Below are 15,441 nucleotides of genomic sequence, written 5' to 3' on the forward strand. Positions count from 1 at the left end.
CTAGTCCTTTAGTCTTGTGACTAAGGCACCTGTGACTTACGTGGCATGTTCCAGTAGAGGTGCCACCGAGTACCCTCCTGAGTAGATAAGAGGTGGGGCAGGTGCTACCTGACATCCTAACAGTGGCCCTCTGGGGCGTGTGTGCTGGGGAATGACACTTCTCTGTCTGCTTCTGCTTCATTGTCATTTTATAGCAGGTCTTTCCCAAAGATGAACCAAAGAAAAGGTTTGCTCCTCCTAGAATTCAGTAGCATTGAGTCAGGCTGAAAGTGTGGAAAGTCCACCTAACAGATTCTTAAGCAAATAAAGGGTCTGTCTGGGGGTGGCAGGCCAGGGGTTCAAGTGATGCTTCTCTTCTTGTGCCGCCATCTGTTGTGTGGGGCTTCTGGCCTTGTGGTCACAAGACACTTGCTGCACTGCCAGGCATCACAGCCCACTCCAGACCAAAGAGATTCAAGGCCATGAGGAAGGCCAACTAAGACTTTCTGGGGACTTCCCTAGTGGTCCAGTGGTTAAGACTCCATGCTCCCAATGCAGGTGGCATGGGTTTGATCCCTGGTTGGCGAACTAAGATCCTGTATGCTTCACAGTGTAGCCAAAAAGTAAATAAATAAAAGGCTTTCCTGGAAACAACACCAGCAAGTTCTACTTGCACGTCACTGGCCAGCACTGAGTCACAGCCTCTACCCCAAACACACATGGAATGATCTAACTTCAGACGAACACCTCTGTGGGGTCATACTCGGCACTAAGGACCCCACTCTCATCCGGCCTCAGTGGAGAGGCAGCCAGAAGTCTTCTGTTGTAAATTTTGAGTTGTAAATTGTGAGTCGCCACCCAGGGTGATTTATAGGAGAGATTTATTTGAAGAAATATTACAACATATAAAAACTACATAAAGTCTTAATTTCCACTTCATACAGTGGTAAACTTGATATAATGCGTAATAAAAAACTTTTAAAATCCAGAATGGACAAAGTACTGCACAGTTTGATCACTAAGTCAAATTAGCCGATAGGCAAATCTCACTGAAGAGCTTCGTGTCAGCCAAGGCCACAAACACCGCATACGACACACCTGAACTGACTGATTGACACGTGAAAAATACAACAATATCAGTGCACGTTGGGGATCTCTGGTGGCAGAAACATGGGTGATGAGAGGACAGAACTAGTCCTTGGCAGCCTCCTCCTTGAGTTTAGCTGAAGGGAAATAAAAGGGAGAGTCACAGCAGGGAACGTATGCTACAGTAAGCAACAGACAAGTACGACAGGTACAATCATTAGGAGCTATGCTAATGCCCAGGTGTCGATGTTAAAGGACAACCAGGTAAGAACCTGTGGCAGCTTTGAATCAACATTCAGAGACTGAGCACTGCTCAGGTGTCCCCTAAAGGCTTCCAGACTGCCTGGGTTAGCGTGCACGGTGGGCCCAGCCAAGCCAGACTCTGTCACAGGACAGAACCGGGCCCCAGTGCCTGTCCACTTACCCACCCGCCCGCCTGCTCAGTCTCACAGCAACCCTGAGAGACTCGAGGCCACTGGGTGAGTCGCCCCAGTCCCAGAGCCTAACGCCACACCCTTGCTGGCTCCGCCCGCACCATACCTGAGGCACTCTCCCGCGCTTTGGCCAACATGCAGCACTTGATCTCCAAGCCGATGGCTTTGGCCAGTGGCGGCGGAACAGCATTACCCACCTGCAGGAGGGAAGGAGGGTGACACCTGGTTTGGCACGGCTGGAGTCCGCACCAGCCTCCATTCAGGCCTGGGCACTGGGACCCTGGCTCAGGCTCACAGGGCCTCCAAAGCCCTTCCACTGGGATGGTGCACCCTCCTCCCACCCCAAACACTGGTGGGTCAAGAATCAGTGAGGGAAAGGGGCTTTAAAAGGCTTTAGAAAATCTTTAGAATCCAGATACAGAGGCCGCCAGGTCTCACTTCTGGCTGAAAGTTGATACTCCGGGAGAACAGGATGTTGGGGGGTAAGAGCGGTGTGAAATGGCAAGATCCCACTGTAACCCCAGCCATGCACCTGCATTACTTAGATGTACCTTACTTAAGAGCCAAACCTAGTGCTCTGAGAAACAGAAGGAGATACTGGTTCATTTCAACACTTGGTGACAAGACAGTGAGTTTGCACCACCACACACTTAGCCTGCTGTGTGTGACATGCTATAAGTTTCCTTTGGGCTAAATCTCCTTCAGCGGTCAACAGTAACCACACGCTTAGTGATTCCGCCTGACCCATGAGGACCCGAGGCCCCAGGGATGGCGGGTCACCCCTTTCTTACCACCGCCCTCCTGGGAACACTGAGGCCAGCCAATCAACCAGATGAGGGGGTTCAGCGTCCCTCAGAAGTGACCGTGTGAGCCGAGCTCCCCACGGGCCCACCCCGCCCACCTCTCACCGAGCCTGCTCCATGGGAGCCGTCGGCGCCCCACCTCGGCGTCCATACACTGACCTGCCGGTGCTTGTCCAGGATGTTGCCGAACAGCCGGTAGGTGTCGGGGAAGCCCTGGGAGCGGGCGCACTCGCGGACGCTCACCACTCGGTGCTGCTCGGGATGGAGCACGCGGCCCTGGGCGAGAAGCGTGGTGGGGGAGGGCATGAGGGGACCGCCTATGACCGCGCCACAGGAGGCCACCTGGCCCTGGCTGGCGAGTCCACCCCCACGCAGGCCCGAGGGGCCCGCAGACCTACCTGCTTGCCCATGGGCTCGGGGTTGGTGACGGTTGTGCTGAAGAAGCCGTCCCACTCGAGACGCCCGTAGAGGCCGGCCCAGTGGTTATGCCTGTTCCCAGTGTGGGGCAGGCACCAGGGGATGAGGGTGTTGAACTGTCGGGCCGCAGGCTCACAGGGCTTGCCTGCAGGGAGAAAGGGCGGTGACGGGCCTGTGGGGTGGGGCGTGAGGACAGTGCGCCGGGCAGAGCCGCCCCATAAGTCCTGCTGTCAGCAGCCTTTATTCAGAGCAGGGACACCCAGGTCCAGCGGGTCTGCACCCAGCTCAGGGCCGTTGGGCTCCTGAGCCCCTGTACCTCCTGCTGACAAAGCCCGAGACCGTGCCCCTCCCCTTGAGCCCCCCGCGTGGCCGCAGACCCTAAGGGGGCTGGAAGCTTTGCACCAAGCAGGAGGAAGCCATACCCGGGGGCCAGGGCACGGGGAGGGGGTGCCCCACCTTCCACACAGGAGCAGACCCCGCGGAGGGCGCCGGTGCTGCTGCAGCCGTTCTTCTTGTCGTGGTAGTTGTACCGCAGCTTCCGGGCCAGGGTGCCATCAGAGAGTCGCACCTCAATGTTGGGCAGGTCACGCCAGTCCGAGCCCGGGGCCAGGGGGATGTGCCGCATGCGGGCGGCCACCAAGGCGCTCATGTCCTGGAGGAGCACAGTACAGTAGGCCTGGCTGTCGCCCAGCTCGGGGAGCACCAAGCAGGTGCCATGGGGTCTGGGTGCTGTCGTGGTGGGCACTGGGCACATTGGCGGTGACTAGGAGCCCCCAGGGGTTGTATCCCACTGGGGGAGACTGACAGTAACCGCGGTGCACAGCCTGGAGTCATACACGTGCCATGGCAGCTCCAGAGCGGGGATGTGGGGTAAGGGAAGATGGGTGAAGGGGTGGCTTCCGGCAAGTGCAGGGAGGGTTTGGGAGGAGCTGACGTGGCACAGGTGGAGCCAGAGGCGGACAGCCCTGGGGTCACCCAGAGAACAGGGGTGGTGAGAGACGAGGTGGGAAACAGTGGCCATTCCAGACCAACACTTCCCGCAACCAAGTACTGCGGTGGGGTAGGGTGGTGGTGGTGAGAGGGTGGGAAGTAAGAGGAGAAGCAGGAGGCAGTGAGGTGGTGAGGCTGGGGGCGGCTGAGATAATGCTGGTCTAGGGGTGAGGGATCAAGAGCAGAAGGAGTGGAAGGGGAGGGGCGGACATCAGCTCCCCCCAGCCCAGGCTGGGCTCCACCCACAGCTCTGTCCCCAAGAGGCAGCTGCAGGGAGGCCTGCTCTGGTTACCTTGCAAATGTGATCCCTGAGGATGGGCTGGTACTGCGAGCCCCGGAGCTGCCTCTGGAACCAGGACTGGGGCTCCCCGTTGTATGAGATCTCCAGTGCCGAGGCCCCGTTCCGGATCTCAGGGAGGTCGGACATGGTGTCGCGCACGGTGATGGTTCGGAAGGGACCCGAGCTCAACCTGCAGCAAAGCATGGAGGGTTGGCACCTCTGGGACACATAGCTGCTGTCACCTGAGTCACAGCTGCAATCCCCGATGACTGGCACAGTCTTCTCCAGAAAAGAGGACCTCGACTTCGGGTCAAAGGGCCACCCAAGGTCACCGGGGTAGCACTCTCCTCAGACTCTGTGTAGAGCGTGGGCTCTGGGCTCTGGCTGTGGCCCTGTACTCAGGGTGCTAGGGCAGGATGAGCCCAGAGGAGCAGAGCGTTCTGGGAGCATGCTGGATCCCACACCACTGCTCCTCGCTAACACTTTCTCCGGGCCCAGGCCTTGTCACTGAGGTCCCCCGGCTACCCCCTGCTCCCCCGAGCCTCACCAGCACCACGACCATGGGCAGGCAGGGCTCCTACCTGGTGATGTTGCTGACAAACTTCTTGTCGTCCACCACAACGCTCAGCTGGCAGGCCCGGGGCGCGAACACGTGCAACGGCTCCGGGAACAGAGGGAGTGGCTCCCCAGGGGCTGCGGCCAGGATGATGGCTCGCCTCCGAGTCTGGGCCACACCGTACTGACCAGCCTGTGCAGGGAGGGCCAGAGATGCACAGTCAGTGGGCACCCTGACTCACTGGTCCAAGGGCTGGGGCCCGTGGCACCTGACTTTGGGGAGCAGCTGGCCATTGTGAAGCTCACCCACAGAGCCCCTAGTTAACCCACAGTGCCAGTGCTAAGTTGCTTCAGTCGCATCCCAATCTGCGATCCCATAGACTGCAGCCCGCCAGACTCCCCTGTCCATGGGATCCCCCAGGCAGGAACACTGGAGTGGGTTGCTATGTCATTCTCCAGGAAGTTAACCCACAGGCTCACACCTGATCAGAGTGAGGCCAGAGGGAGGGACAAGCGATCCCAGGGGGTGGCCGGCAGCCCGTGGAGGAGGTGGGCGTGAACCCCTCCGATGCTCTCAGCTGGCTCTTTGGACACACGGAGGTACCATGGGCTTAGCACTGAGGAGGAGAGCGGCCAGAGAAGACACCGGGGGCCGCGCCTCCCGCTGGCAGCCCGCAGTCACAGAAACAGAGCACAGCCACCAACGAGGCTCGTTCAGTGAGGCTGAGACACTGCGGACACTGGCTGGAAGGGCTTGGGGCCGAGCGGCCACCCTCCCCTCCACACACGCACTGTTTTCAGCCAGCTCTCCCTCCTGTTTCAGCACTTGTTTCAGGCTTAGTCATGCTGTCAGTTACTGAATAGGCACACACAGAGCAGCTGCTCTTCAGAAGAGGCCTCGTCCCCTCTGACCATCCCAAGGCCCTGTCACTGCAGACGCAGCCACCGGGAGCCCCCTGGAGTGTCACCATCCACACCCTTTAGGTGTTCATAAGCACATCCGTTCACCCAGAGAGACTCAGCTGTTTAGTCTATAAAACAGTTTGTCTATGTGTGGTTCCTGATCCACCCTGTGTGGGAATCTAACTGCTACCTGGAATTCCACAGCTGGGCACCCCTACACCCCATCAGGGTAAACGAGCTGGAAACGATGTGGCAAAGAGGTCTCTTGCACACGGCCCCTCAGGACTTCCTGGGGTCCTGGCTCCGAGTTCCTCCAGAATCTGAATGCCAAAGGCTCCACAGTGCAGGTGCAGGCCCCAGCATCTGCCTTCCCCACACTAAAGGTCATCACCCTAAAGACAGACCCTTTGAGGGGTTTTGTTTTTAATTTTGGCCACATTCAGCAGCATGTAGGGTCTTAGCTCCCCACCGGGGATCGAACCCAGACCCCCTGCAGTGGAAGTGCTGGGGAAGTCCCCTTGGAGCACTGCTTTCAGTCAGGGACCGTCTGTTGCAGCCCAGGGAAGGCCCGCCTCTGGCCTCTGCATCTGCCCCCAAGCTGGCGCACCTGCAGCACGCCGAAGGTGCACTGGTAGCCCATGCGGACCAGGCAGCGCAGCGTCAGCTTCAGGACCATGGAGCGCTTGAAGGAGACAAAGTTCCGAACGTTCTCCAGGAGGAAGTAGCGGGGCCGGTAGTAGTCACAGTAGCTGTGGGGGACAGGAGTGACCGAGAGTCAGCCCCACGCCTGGAGAGAGCAAGAAGGCCTCCTCGGCCAGAAGTCACTCCCAACTGCTTAGATGCTTGTCAAGACACACCTGCCGGCTCTCAGGGTCTCTCCCTAGTGGAGAGGGACCTGTGAACTCCCTGAAGGCTGAGACTGGCGCCTCACTCAGCAGCGGCCTTCTGCAGGAGTGAAGGCTAAAGTGGTGACTGGCCCTGGTACCGGCGTTGCAGCGCAGGGGCAGGCCATCTAGTTGCCCTTGGGTGGCACTGAACGCAGAGGGGCTTCACTGTTTACCTGAGGAAGGAGACCACGAGGGAGTTCTTGAACTTGGAGTAGGTTCGAGAGTTGAAGCGGTTCATGCCACTGAAGCCCTGGCAGGGTGGCCCACCACACAGCATCTCCACATCTCCCTTCTGAGGCAGCTTCTGGCCACGGGAGTTGGTCACCTCCCCGGCCATGACCAGCTTCAGCAGGACGTTGCAGTCCTCGGTGAACACCGTGGACCCAGGGTTGTTGAGCCGGAATGCCTGGGCCGCGGGGTCCCACATCTCGATGGCCCACAGTGTCTCTGAGATGCCTGGGTGGGAGATACAGGGACACAGACGTGTCATGAACTCCCCAGAAAGAGACTCTCTAGTCAGAACTGTGACCAGGGCCACAGAGGTCTTCCAGACATAGCCTGCCCGATCCAGTTTTTAACAGGGTGTGTGGAGAGACCCCCCTGGAGCGCACCTGCTTGGTGGAAGCCTTCCGACAGTCCCCCACAGCCAGAAAACACGTCCAGGGTCCGCAGCTTTGGCAGTTTGATTTCTGTCTCCAGTTCACTTGGCTCACATGTCTGAGATTTCGTCCTGTTTTTTCCTGCAGGAGATGGGCCCCAAGTCAGAGCAGCGTCCTGACCTGCTCTCCTCAAAGCCTCTGGGACTCAGAGTCCACCTCATTTTGAGGAAGGCAACGTCAGAGGCTGCTCTTTCATACTGATTGACTCATGAGTATCCAAGTTAGAGGACACAGACTTGAAAAGGAGCCTAGGGGAATGACATACCACGACATACCTTTCCCCTTCCCCTTCCCTTTATTTCCAGGGCTCCGGGCATGGTTGGGAGGATCTTCAAAGCTTTTGCTCTTGGCATTATAGGCCTGAGGGGGAAAGAACCACAGTGGTCTGGAAGAGAAACACCAGTGCCCTTCTCTAACAAATAGGATTTAAGTTAATTTGATAAGAATATACTTCATTTCTCCTTAAGTATGGCCGGAAGCCAAGAGGACTTTGATTCTATAATAGAGAGAAGGGGAAAATTCTATTAATAAAAATGTTTTATGTGGCTGACAAAAATCCCCGCTATTTTAAGTACCTGGACTACTCATTCTAAAAATAGGCAAAAGTTATAATCAGGCTGTACAGACCGTAACCTGGGGGAGACACAGGTTATCTTAAGATCATACATACCTGTCACAAAAAAGCCATGCTTAAACAATTTAAAAGTGATTAGCTTAAATCAACAGACCCCTGGCTCTTCTCTCAATAACCAGGCCACAAGCTCAGCTGTGAGACTGAAGGGACTAGGGGCAGGGCTTCACCTCCTGGGGCTAGAGGTCCATCTCCCTAACTCACAGATACCGGCCAGGCCAGCAGAAGCCACCCAACAGTCTACAAAAGTTGTTACTGCATTGTGTGCGCGTTAGTCACTCAGTTCTGCCTGGCTCTGTGCAATGCCATGGGCCGTAGCCCGCCAGACTCCTCTGTCTATGGAATTCTCCAGGCAGGAATACTGGAGTGGGTTGCCATTCCTTTCTTCAGGGACTCTTCCCAACCTAGAGATTGAACCCAGGTCTTCCGCATTCCAGGTGGATTTTTTACTGTCTGAGCCACCAGGAAAGTCTGAGTTATTGTATTAGGACATTAAAATATTTCGTTTTGCTTTAAGTGTTAAATTCCAGAACAACCTGAGTGTCACAGACTTGTGCTCTGGGTAAGTAAACTTCTCGGGCGCTGTGTCTGACCTGGAGGCCCTCCCTGCAGTGAGCTCAGGGCCCCACCTCGAGAAAGTAGAAGCGATCGGGGCCACCGGCGGAGAAGTCCTGGAGGCACTCAGGCAGATCCTCTCCGTACTCCACGGTGCAGCGGCCCTGCACAGCCTTGAAGTCCACCACGGCCTCCTCATCGCTCCAGTAAAGCAAGTTGATGTCTGCGTGGTAACTGGCCGGGGTAGACTTGTGTGTGTTCTCCGGCCTGGGAGTGCAAGAGTCTTTGTTAGTTTGTCTGCGGCAGGTTGAAAATGGATTATATGGCATATTCCTGGGGATGTGCTCATAGGACCAGTGGGTAAAGACAAGGCCCCACGCCTCACTAAGTCACCTTGATTACTAACCCCCTTAGTCGGCACTGAACACCACAAACTAAGTGGGATTTCTTACCATGAACTCAACTAAGGGTTTGTTTACTCTTTATGCCTCCAAGAAGACTGGGTGGGCCTGGGTTGAGACCAGTTGCTGACCTCCTATTGAGAAGCATGTCTGGAGCTGCCTTCTTCCCCCTATGCCCGCCAGACTCCTTGTTCTCTCAGTACCCCATTATTTCAAAGACTTCAGGAAATCTTTCCTGTACATTAGCTAGAGACCTATCTGTATGGATTAGCTTCAGTTTAAGCTCCTAACTACTATTAGGATCCCAGAAACTCAGTGAAGCCAAGATCTTGGAACAGAGAGAAATCCCAGAAATGGGGAAGAGGGCCTGAAAAGGACAGGAGGACTGGCAGTAGGGAGGGGTGGAACACAAGGACAGTTTAAACAGATATCAGGGTTCTGATGGCACCCCAGACAGAGCCCAGGACAGTCCATGCCTGCCTCGGTCGCACTTTGGACCTCCACTCACTGATTCCTCCTGGACAAAGCTCTGCAGCCTTAAGACAGGAATCCAGGGCTGTGCTCTACAGTGGGAGCGATTCTCAGCACCAGCAGGTCATCAGGAACACCTGGGAGGACTACCTCCTCCACCCCTTAGACCACCACTGTGTGTGCGATTCACTACCTCCCATGACTCAGGCAGAGGCCCCTGGATGGCAGAGCCCTCACCGACCTGTAGAACTTGTTAACCCTGATCTTGATGTCTGTCTCATTGGGCCGGCCGTTGCTCTTTTTGCTGCAGAAGATCTCCTTTATGCGGCCAATACGGTAGGGCTCGGGGGCATCCAGGTTGCTGCCCTTGATGTAGTCGGAGTACTTCCGGTAGTGTTCTGGATACAGAGCTTCATCCACAGGCTCCTTCCGGGGGCGTTTCACAGGACTGGACAGCTTGATGCTGCAGAGAAGCAACTGCTCTGAGTAACTGAACATGAAATGTTAGAAAGTGATTCAGCATGACTGACCAGTGATAATCACTGTTTAAATTGCAGCGCCTGAACTAGTGCAGCTCAGTACCCTTAGCACAGATTCAGAGATTCAATCTCATCCAGACATTCCCCATCTGTGCTCTGGGTCTCGCTGCTGAGGTTGTTCACATTCTCCCCGCGCCCGGCCTCAGGGCAGGACTTCCTGGCAGGTGACATGTTCAGCTCCACGGGTGTGAGCAGCCATAATACACAAGCCCTGCCCTGGCAGGAGAGCCGCCGGTGTGCTTCCCCTTGCCTTGGACGGGCCACTTCTGAGAAGGCAGGGGCCCTGTCAACCCAGTCCCTGAGGGACATACAGTCTGAGTCCCCGAACCACAGTGGACACATAAATCCAGGCAAGAGGTAGACGTGCGTGACCTGAGAGTTGCGGCCGTGGCATAACCTACATTCTGACACAGGCACTAACCTCGGGGCGCTGCGGGAGAGGCCAGGGGAGAAGATGGGCAGTCTGGGCTAGCCAAACCTGGCCTGGCCATGTACTGGCGGAATCAGGCCATCACATCAGATGCCAAGCTGCCAGGACCACAGGGTCCCACTCTGAAGACAGGAAGTCGAGCAGTTCAGGAAGGCAGCTGCCATGTGTTCCCGCCAGGCCCCCCAAAGTCTGTCAGGCCCCAGAGGCCCTCTGAACACCTGTGCTCTCACTTCCGGCTGGGCCAGGAGTACCCCGTCAACAGCCCTACAGGGCAGCCTCCCCTTCTAGGCCAAGAGCTGGTGCTTCAGGGTGCCATGTACACCCACTGCGCAGGGCTGGAAGGACTGCGGCTCTGCAATTCAGTACATGGGGTGATTGGGTTGAACCCATTCAGTTGAATGGGTTCCAATGAGGACTCGAGGAAAATAAATCGGGAAACTGAGCTAAGCTTGCCAAAATGCTGGTTGTAAATCCAACCACACGCTAGTTCTAAGAGCCAACGAGGAAGGGATCAAGTGTGGGAAATATCTGTAGCTTTGATTTTTCCCTGAAGAGCCTCAGTCCTTTGATGTGGAAGTCTTTGGATGCAATTCCGTTACCAAGCAGTAACTCACAGTCAGCCTTTACACTAAGCCAGGCAATGTGCTAATAAGCACTTTTTTTTTGGTTTTAAAATTTTTTTGGCCATACCATGGGGCATGAGGGACCTTAGTTCCCTGACCAGGGATTGAACCTGTGCCCCCTGCACTGGAAGGGCAGAGTCTTAACCACTGGACCACAAGGGAAGTCCCTAATAAGCACTTTTAACTCACTTATCCCTTAGACATCTGGCAGGCAAGACAAGATACTCCTGTCCCCCTCTGATAATGGGAACTGGGGGCGGGGACTGACATGACCAGCCGGGCAGGAAGCCATCACTGACCCCAGCATCCTCCTTTACCAGCAGGCTCTGTCTGACTTCTCTCACAGACAGCTTCACTGCCACAGAGGGACACAGGACCGCTGGATGGCGTCTGCTCACCACAGACACCAGTGCGACGGCTCGGCAGCAGCTGGTAGTGGGCTGAGGTGGGGGCACGTGGTGGAGCCAGCCTGCTGCTGGCCCGGAGCGCTTGGCCCCGCGGGCTCCAAGGGGCACTCACTTGAAGGTGAAGGCCTCGGGAGGGAGGTACACGCCATCGCCCACCCGGTACTGGACGCCGTTCTTGGTGGCAAGGCTGTAGAGGACGCGGCCTTCCAGGTCCTGGAGCTGCTCCACGACCCTGGGGATTTCCTTCTGCCTCATTTCGGCCAGACGCGCACAGCTCGCGCAGAACCTGAAGGGGCGGTGGACAGAAACCAAAGGCCCCTGAGTGGCTGGTGGTGACTACAAGCAGCTGCCACTGGCGTGTTTCCAGAGACTCTGGTGACCAAGAGGAAGTATGCACGGATGTTAGAGGGCACTGGCTCTCCTGCACTTTTATGTTCACACTTTGACTGGGGACCAAAGCCCAGAGATATGCATAACAGGAAAACGACAAATCGACCCCACTTTTGAGTAGCTGACATAAAATCCCAGAGACATTAGTAAATGACCTAGAATCTGGTTAAGAATCCACCATGAATGATAATGCGGACCGCCGTAAAGTCAGGAACTCAAACCATGTCAAAGGAGGCTCACACTATTATCTCTAAAGGCTGAAGAGGGATTTGGTAAAATGCAACATCCCTGATTAATAAACCCTTCAGAGGAGAGTTAGAGTGCCTTAAAAACAGATCAAGCCCCAAAGCAGCCCCAGGCTGACTGGAGAAATACCAGAGGCAGCTCAGGGAGTCCTCCCAGCCTCACTCCCACACACTGCTCATGATGGAAGACTCCAGTCACCACCTTTAGTTAAAAAAAGTGAGGTATCAAGGTTAGAAAGGAAAACAGGAGCACTAAGCATTTAAGAAGCAAGCCTCTCTAAAAGCATTAGAGTTAAACGGAATCAAAGATCTCACCTATGAGGAAAGACACAGATTTTGTGGGACAGACACAGAAAGACACATCCTACCCCTGAATGGGACAGCTTCTCATGGGGGTGACCCCCACCCCCAACCAGACTGTCCACATGCTCACAGCCACTGCAACCAAGTCAGGCTGGTCTCTGATTGGTGGGGACAGCAGACCCAGCAGAGAGAAGCACAGAACAAGCAGGGAGGTTCACGCACTCACACAGCATCCTAGAGCACCGACAGGGCAGCCTGGGAGCCCTGGCCCCACACTCACTTGTACTTGTTGTCCTCCGTTGGCTGAGTTTTCGGAGGGGACTCAAATCTCGCGTAGTCTTGGTCATACCACAGCTGGTAGAAGTAGGTCTTCCCGTCATCCTCCGACATCAGGGCCTCGGGGTCCACGCCTCCCTGGGGATGGGGCCACCGTCAGCCATGATGACCACGTGCAGCAAGGGGTGGGGACACATGCGGGGGACCGGGCACTCACCTCCAAGGCCCAGTTCTCTGAGGGAGCCTTATAGACGACCTGCACCTTGCTGTGGATGTATGAGAGCTGCATGTCCTCACATTCGTCGACCAGGAAAAGCTCCAGGGGGTCCGAGGTGGCCCCAAGGACCGTGTCCGTCCCAGCACAGAACCAGTGGGCGTGGAACATCTGCCCATTGCTGCTGTCCTCCCACAGCGCAGTGACCCTGGAGCCGGAAGACGGGGAGGGAGAAGGTTCTAAGTCGACCAGTGGAGCTGGACTGAGGCTCCTCAGGAGTACAGTTAATTTGTTGGTGTCGCCGGCATGTGTACTCAGTCATGTCTGACTCTTTGCGACCCTATGGACTGCAGTCCACCAGACTCCTCTGTTCACGGGATTTTCCATGCAAGAATACTGGTGTGGGTTGCCATTTCCTTCTCCAGGGGATTTTCCCAACCCAGGGATCAAACCCAGGTCTCCTACATCGGCAGGCAAACTCTTTACCACTCAGTCACCAGGGAAGTCATTTCTTGGTTTTAGTTTAGGGCAAAGAGCTGCTGCTATTTTTGCAAAACAGGCACCTCCTGCTTTTACTCAAAGTGTGGGCTGAAGTCAGGCGGAAGGAAGGATACAAACCTTGCCAGATACAGTGGTTTTGAAGAGTCGTCTGGAATAACAGAAACACAGTCCCCCACTTCCAGGGTTTCTGAGTCGATGCATACCTTCTTGTAGTAACTCTTCTTCCCGTCAGTCTGAAAACAAGAGCTTAGTTTCAGGAGAGGATGGATTTGAAGGTCTGTGCAAGGCTTGTCCTGCGAATTCCTGCCACTTTACAGCAAAGCATAGCTCATGACGATTTCTCTAAGAAGCCGCGAGCTCCAGCAGCCTGGCTATTGACTACAGAGAGCAGCCCCTCCCCTGGCTAGAAGCCTGCAGACAAGGCACTCACAGCCCTCTGTCACCAGCTCTGCCCTCCTCTGTCAGCAGCAAGTCAGATCCTAGCCTTCAATTAGAACAGCACCACATCCCACTCATCACACCCACCTCAGACACATGGAACCCCTTCCTTCTCTCCCACAAGGAAAGCTGGTTCCCACCACAGGGCCTCTGCCCTGGTTCCTCTCGAGGACTTTAAGTGGCCGGCTGCTCTCCAACCCTTCAGGATGTTGTTGCAACAAGAAGCCTCCGTTGCCCCAGCTCCCTTCCCATGCCCCACCCGCCTGACAGTACTTGTGTCGCCCAGACCTAGAGCAGCACCCAGCAGGGGTAGGCCTCAGGCTTGCTGAGGGAACTGGCCCATCTCCAGCTTATGGATACCAAGGGACCAACATGAAGAACACATTCACTCTCCAGCTGTGGTAAAGGACTTGACTCTTAGGCAGGTGAGGACAGAAGCCCCAGAGGTGGTTTGCTAGTGCTCCCAAACACCAACTCCTAGGCCCGAGGGGGCAGTGAGGGCTCTCCTCAAAACCAGCTTCACAGGGGAACCAGTCTCGCACACCAGGACGGTATCAAATGCCCACTTTGGAGGGCGAGGAACATCGAGTCCTTTGGCAAACAAGTAAATATGCATTTTTGGCGCTTGACCACAGACCCCAGCCTCTCAGCCAGCTCCGTTCCGCTCATGGCTGCAGGATGCATGGGTAGGTTTCTCAGCTCCAGGGCTCCAGCCACTCTCAGAGCGGCTGGCAGGAGACACCTGGCTGCTCAGCAGTGCAGCAGGAGGACAGTTGAGAGCCCACTCCTGGATTACCTTGACGGCATCTCCAACCCAAGAGATCCGATTCTTGTTCTGCTTCTTTTTCTTCCCCTGATGCATCTTTTTGGGTGATGGCATCTCTGGAATATTGTCATCCACTTCCTCGTCATCGTCTGCCTCTTTCATGGCCATGTTGGGACACCTACAAAATCACTTGTGATAAGCAAGGTCTTCTTAAAAAAATAAGACCAACTGGGAATTCCCTGGTGGTCCAGGGGTTGGGACTCTGTGCTCTCACTGCCAAGGGCCCAGGTTCAATCCCTGGTCGGGGAACTAGGACCCCACAAGCCCCCAAAACGCAGCCGGAAAAAAAAAGTAAAACCAACTGAAAGTGTTTCACTAAGAAAACAGGGACAGGTCTGGCAACAACGTTAGACAAAGGGATCTTGCCTATTCTATATGTGTCAACCCAGCTGTCCCACACAAAGCCTATTTGCCATCAGCTGGCATTTCCCTCCATTCCAAAAAAAATCATTGGCCAAACTTACCTCCTCTTTTGGCAAGCCTGCTTGCTCCGTCCGCTACCACCAAATTTAACCATATCTTTACAGGCCTTACACTTTCCACACTCGGGCTGTTGACAAATCTAAAACACATTAAAAAAAAAAATTAAATGGCCATTAGTCACAACTGATAAGCAGTTTTTGGTGCATTTTAAAATACGTAAGTTTAACGTCATTAGAACTCAGGGAAGTGAGAGTTAGAACGAGACGTGAGGTCTGTAAAGGTTAACCTGAGACATGGTGCTGGCACAGGTATGGGGAAAGAAGAACTCAGGTGGCCCAGAGATAAGCTGGTGACACCACTCTGGAAAACAGTGTTCGAGATCAAAGTCAAGTATGTAACCTACACCCCAGCAATTCTGCTTCAAAGTAGTGAAGAATCACAGAAGACACATTAGAATATCACACTGCCCATAACCGAGGGATAGGCTGGGAGAGTCACAGTGAAATACTATGGAATAAAGTGGTAACTGTGTCCACCCGCATCAACACACAGTAGTTGTGAAAGATGCCAGTTTATGTCTACTAAAAAAAAAAAAAGAAAGAAAATTTAAAGCTTGGATACGCATGTGCTAGATGAAATAAAAACCAAAACAAGAATGGTGAGGACAGGGAATTCGCTGGTGGCCCAGTGGTTAGGTCTCCGTGTTTCCACTGCTTTGGGGACACAGGTTCAACATGCAAATTCCTATTGAGGGCAGCCACTGAAGACAGAGGAG

The 15,441-nt window shown here is 54.9% G+C and overlaps 1 protein-coding gene across 4 annotated transcripts in view; it reads right to left on the reverse strand.

Moving 5' to 3' along the window:
* Window positions 1-843: 843 nt before the first annotated feature.
* Window positions 844-15,441, reverse strand: part of DNMT1 (DNA methyltransferase 1) — a 45,767-nt gene continuing 31,169 nt past the window's right edge. For all 4 annotated transcript variants that reach the window (XM_020902339.2, XM_020902342.2, XM_020902341.2 and 1 more), the window contains 19 exons: window positions 14,708-14,805; window positions 14,214-14,361; window positions 13,097-13,212; window positions 12,482-12,686; window positions 12,269-12,402; window positions 11,163-11,336; window positions 9,293-9,514; window positions 8,254-8,446; window positions 7,269-7,353; window positions 6,946-7,074; window positions 6,508-6,790; window positions 6,055-6,196; window positions 4,571-4,737; window positions 4,002-4,179; window positions 3,176-3,371; window positions 2,701-2,864; window positions 2,462-2,578; window positions 1,606-1,696; window positions 844-1,202 (listed from right to left, as the gene is read on the reverse strand). In XM_020902339.2, coding sequence (XP_020757998.2) covers window positions 1,171-1,202; window positions 1,606-1,696; window positions 2,462-2,578; window positions 2,701-2,864; window positions 3,176-3,371; window positions 4,002-4,179; window positions 4,571-4,737; window positions 6,055-6,196; window positions 6,508-6,790; window positions 6,946-7,074; window positions 7,269-7,353; window positions 8,254-8,446; window positions 9,293-9,514; window positions 11,163-11,336; window positions 12,269-12,402; window positions 12,482-12,686; window positions 13,097-13,212; window positions 14,214-14,361; window positions 14,708-14,805 — 2,874 coding nt within the window. In that variant the 3' untranslated portion in view covers window positions 844-1,170. The remainder of the gene's footprint in view (window positions 1,203-1,605; window positions 1,697-2,461; window positions 2,579-2,700; window positions 2,865-3,175; window positions 3,372-4,001; window positions 4,180-4,570; window positions 4,738-6,054; window positions 6,197-6,507; window positions 6,791-6,945; window positions 7,075-7,268; window positions 7,354-8,253; window positions 8,447-9,292; window positions 9,515-11,162; window positions 11,337-12,268; window positions 12,403-12,481; window positions 12,687-13,096; window positions 13,213-14,213; window positions 14,362-14,707; window positions 14,806-15,441) is intronic.

This window comes from Odocoileus virginianus, chromosome 3 (genome assembly GCF_023699985.2).
Source record: "Odocoileus virginianus isolate 20LAN1187 ecotype Illinois chromosome 3, Ovbor_1.2, whole genome shotgun sequence".
Classification (NCBI taxonomy): domain Eukaryota; kingdom Metazoa; phylum Chordata; class Mammalia; order Artiodactyla; family Cervidae; genus Odocoileus; species Odocoileus virginianus.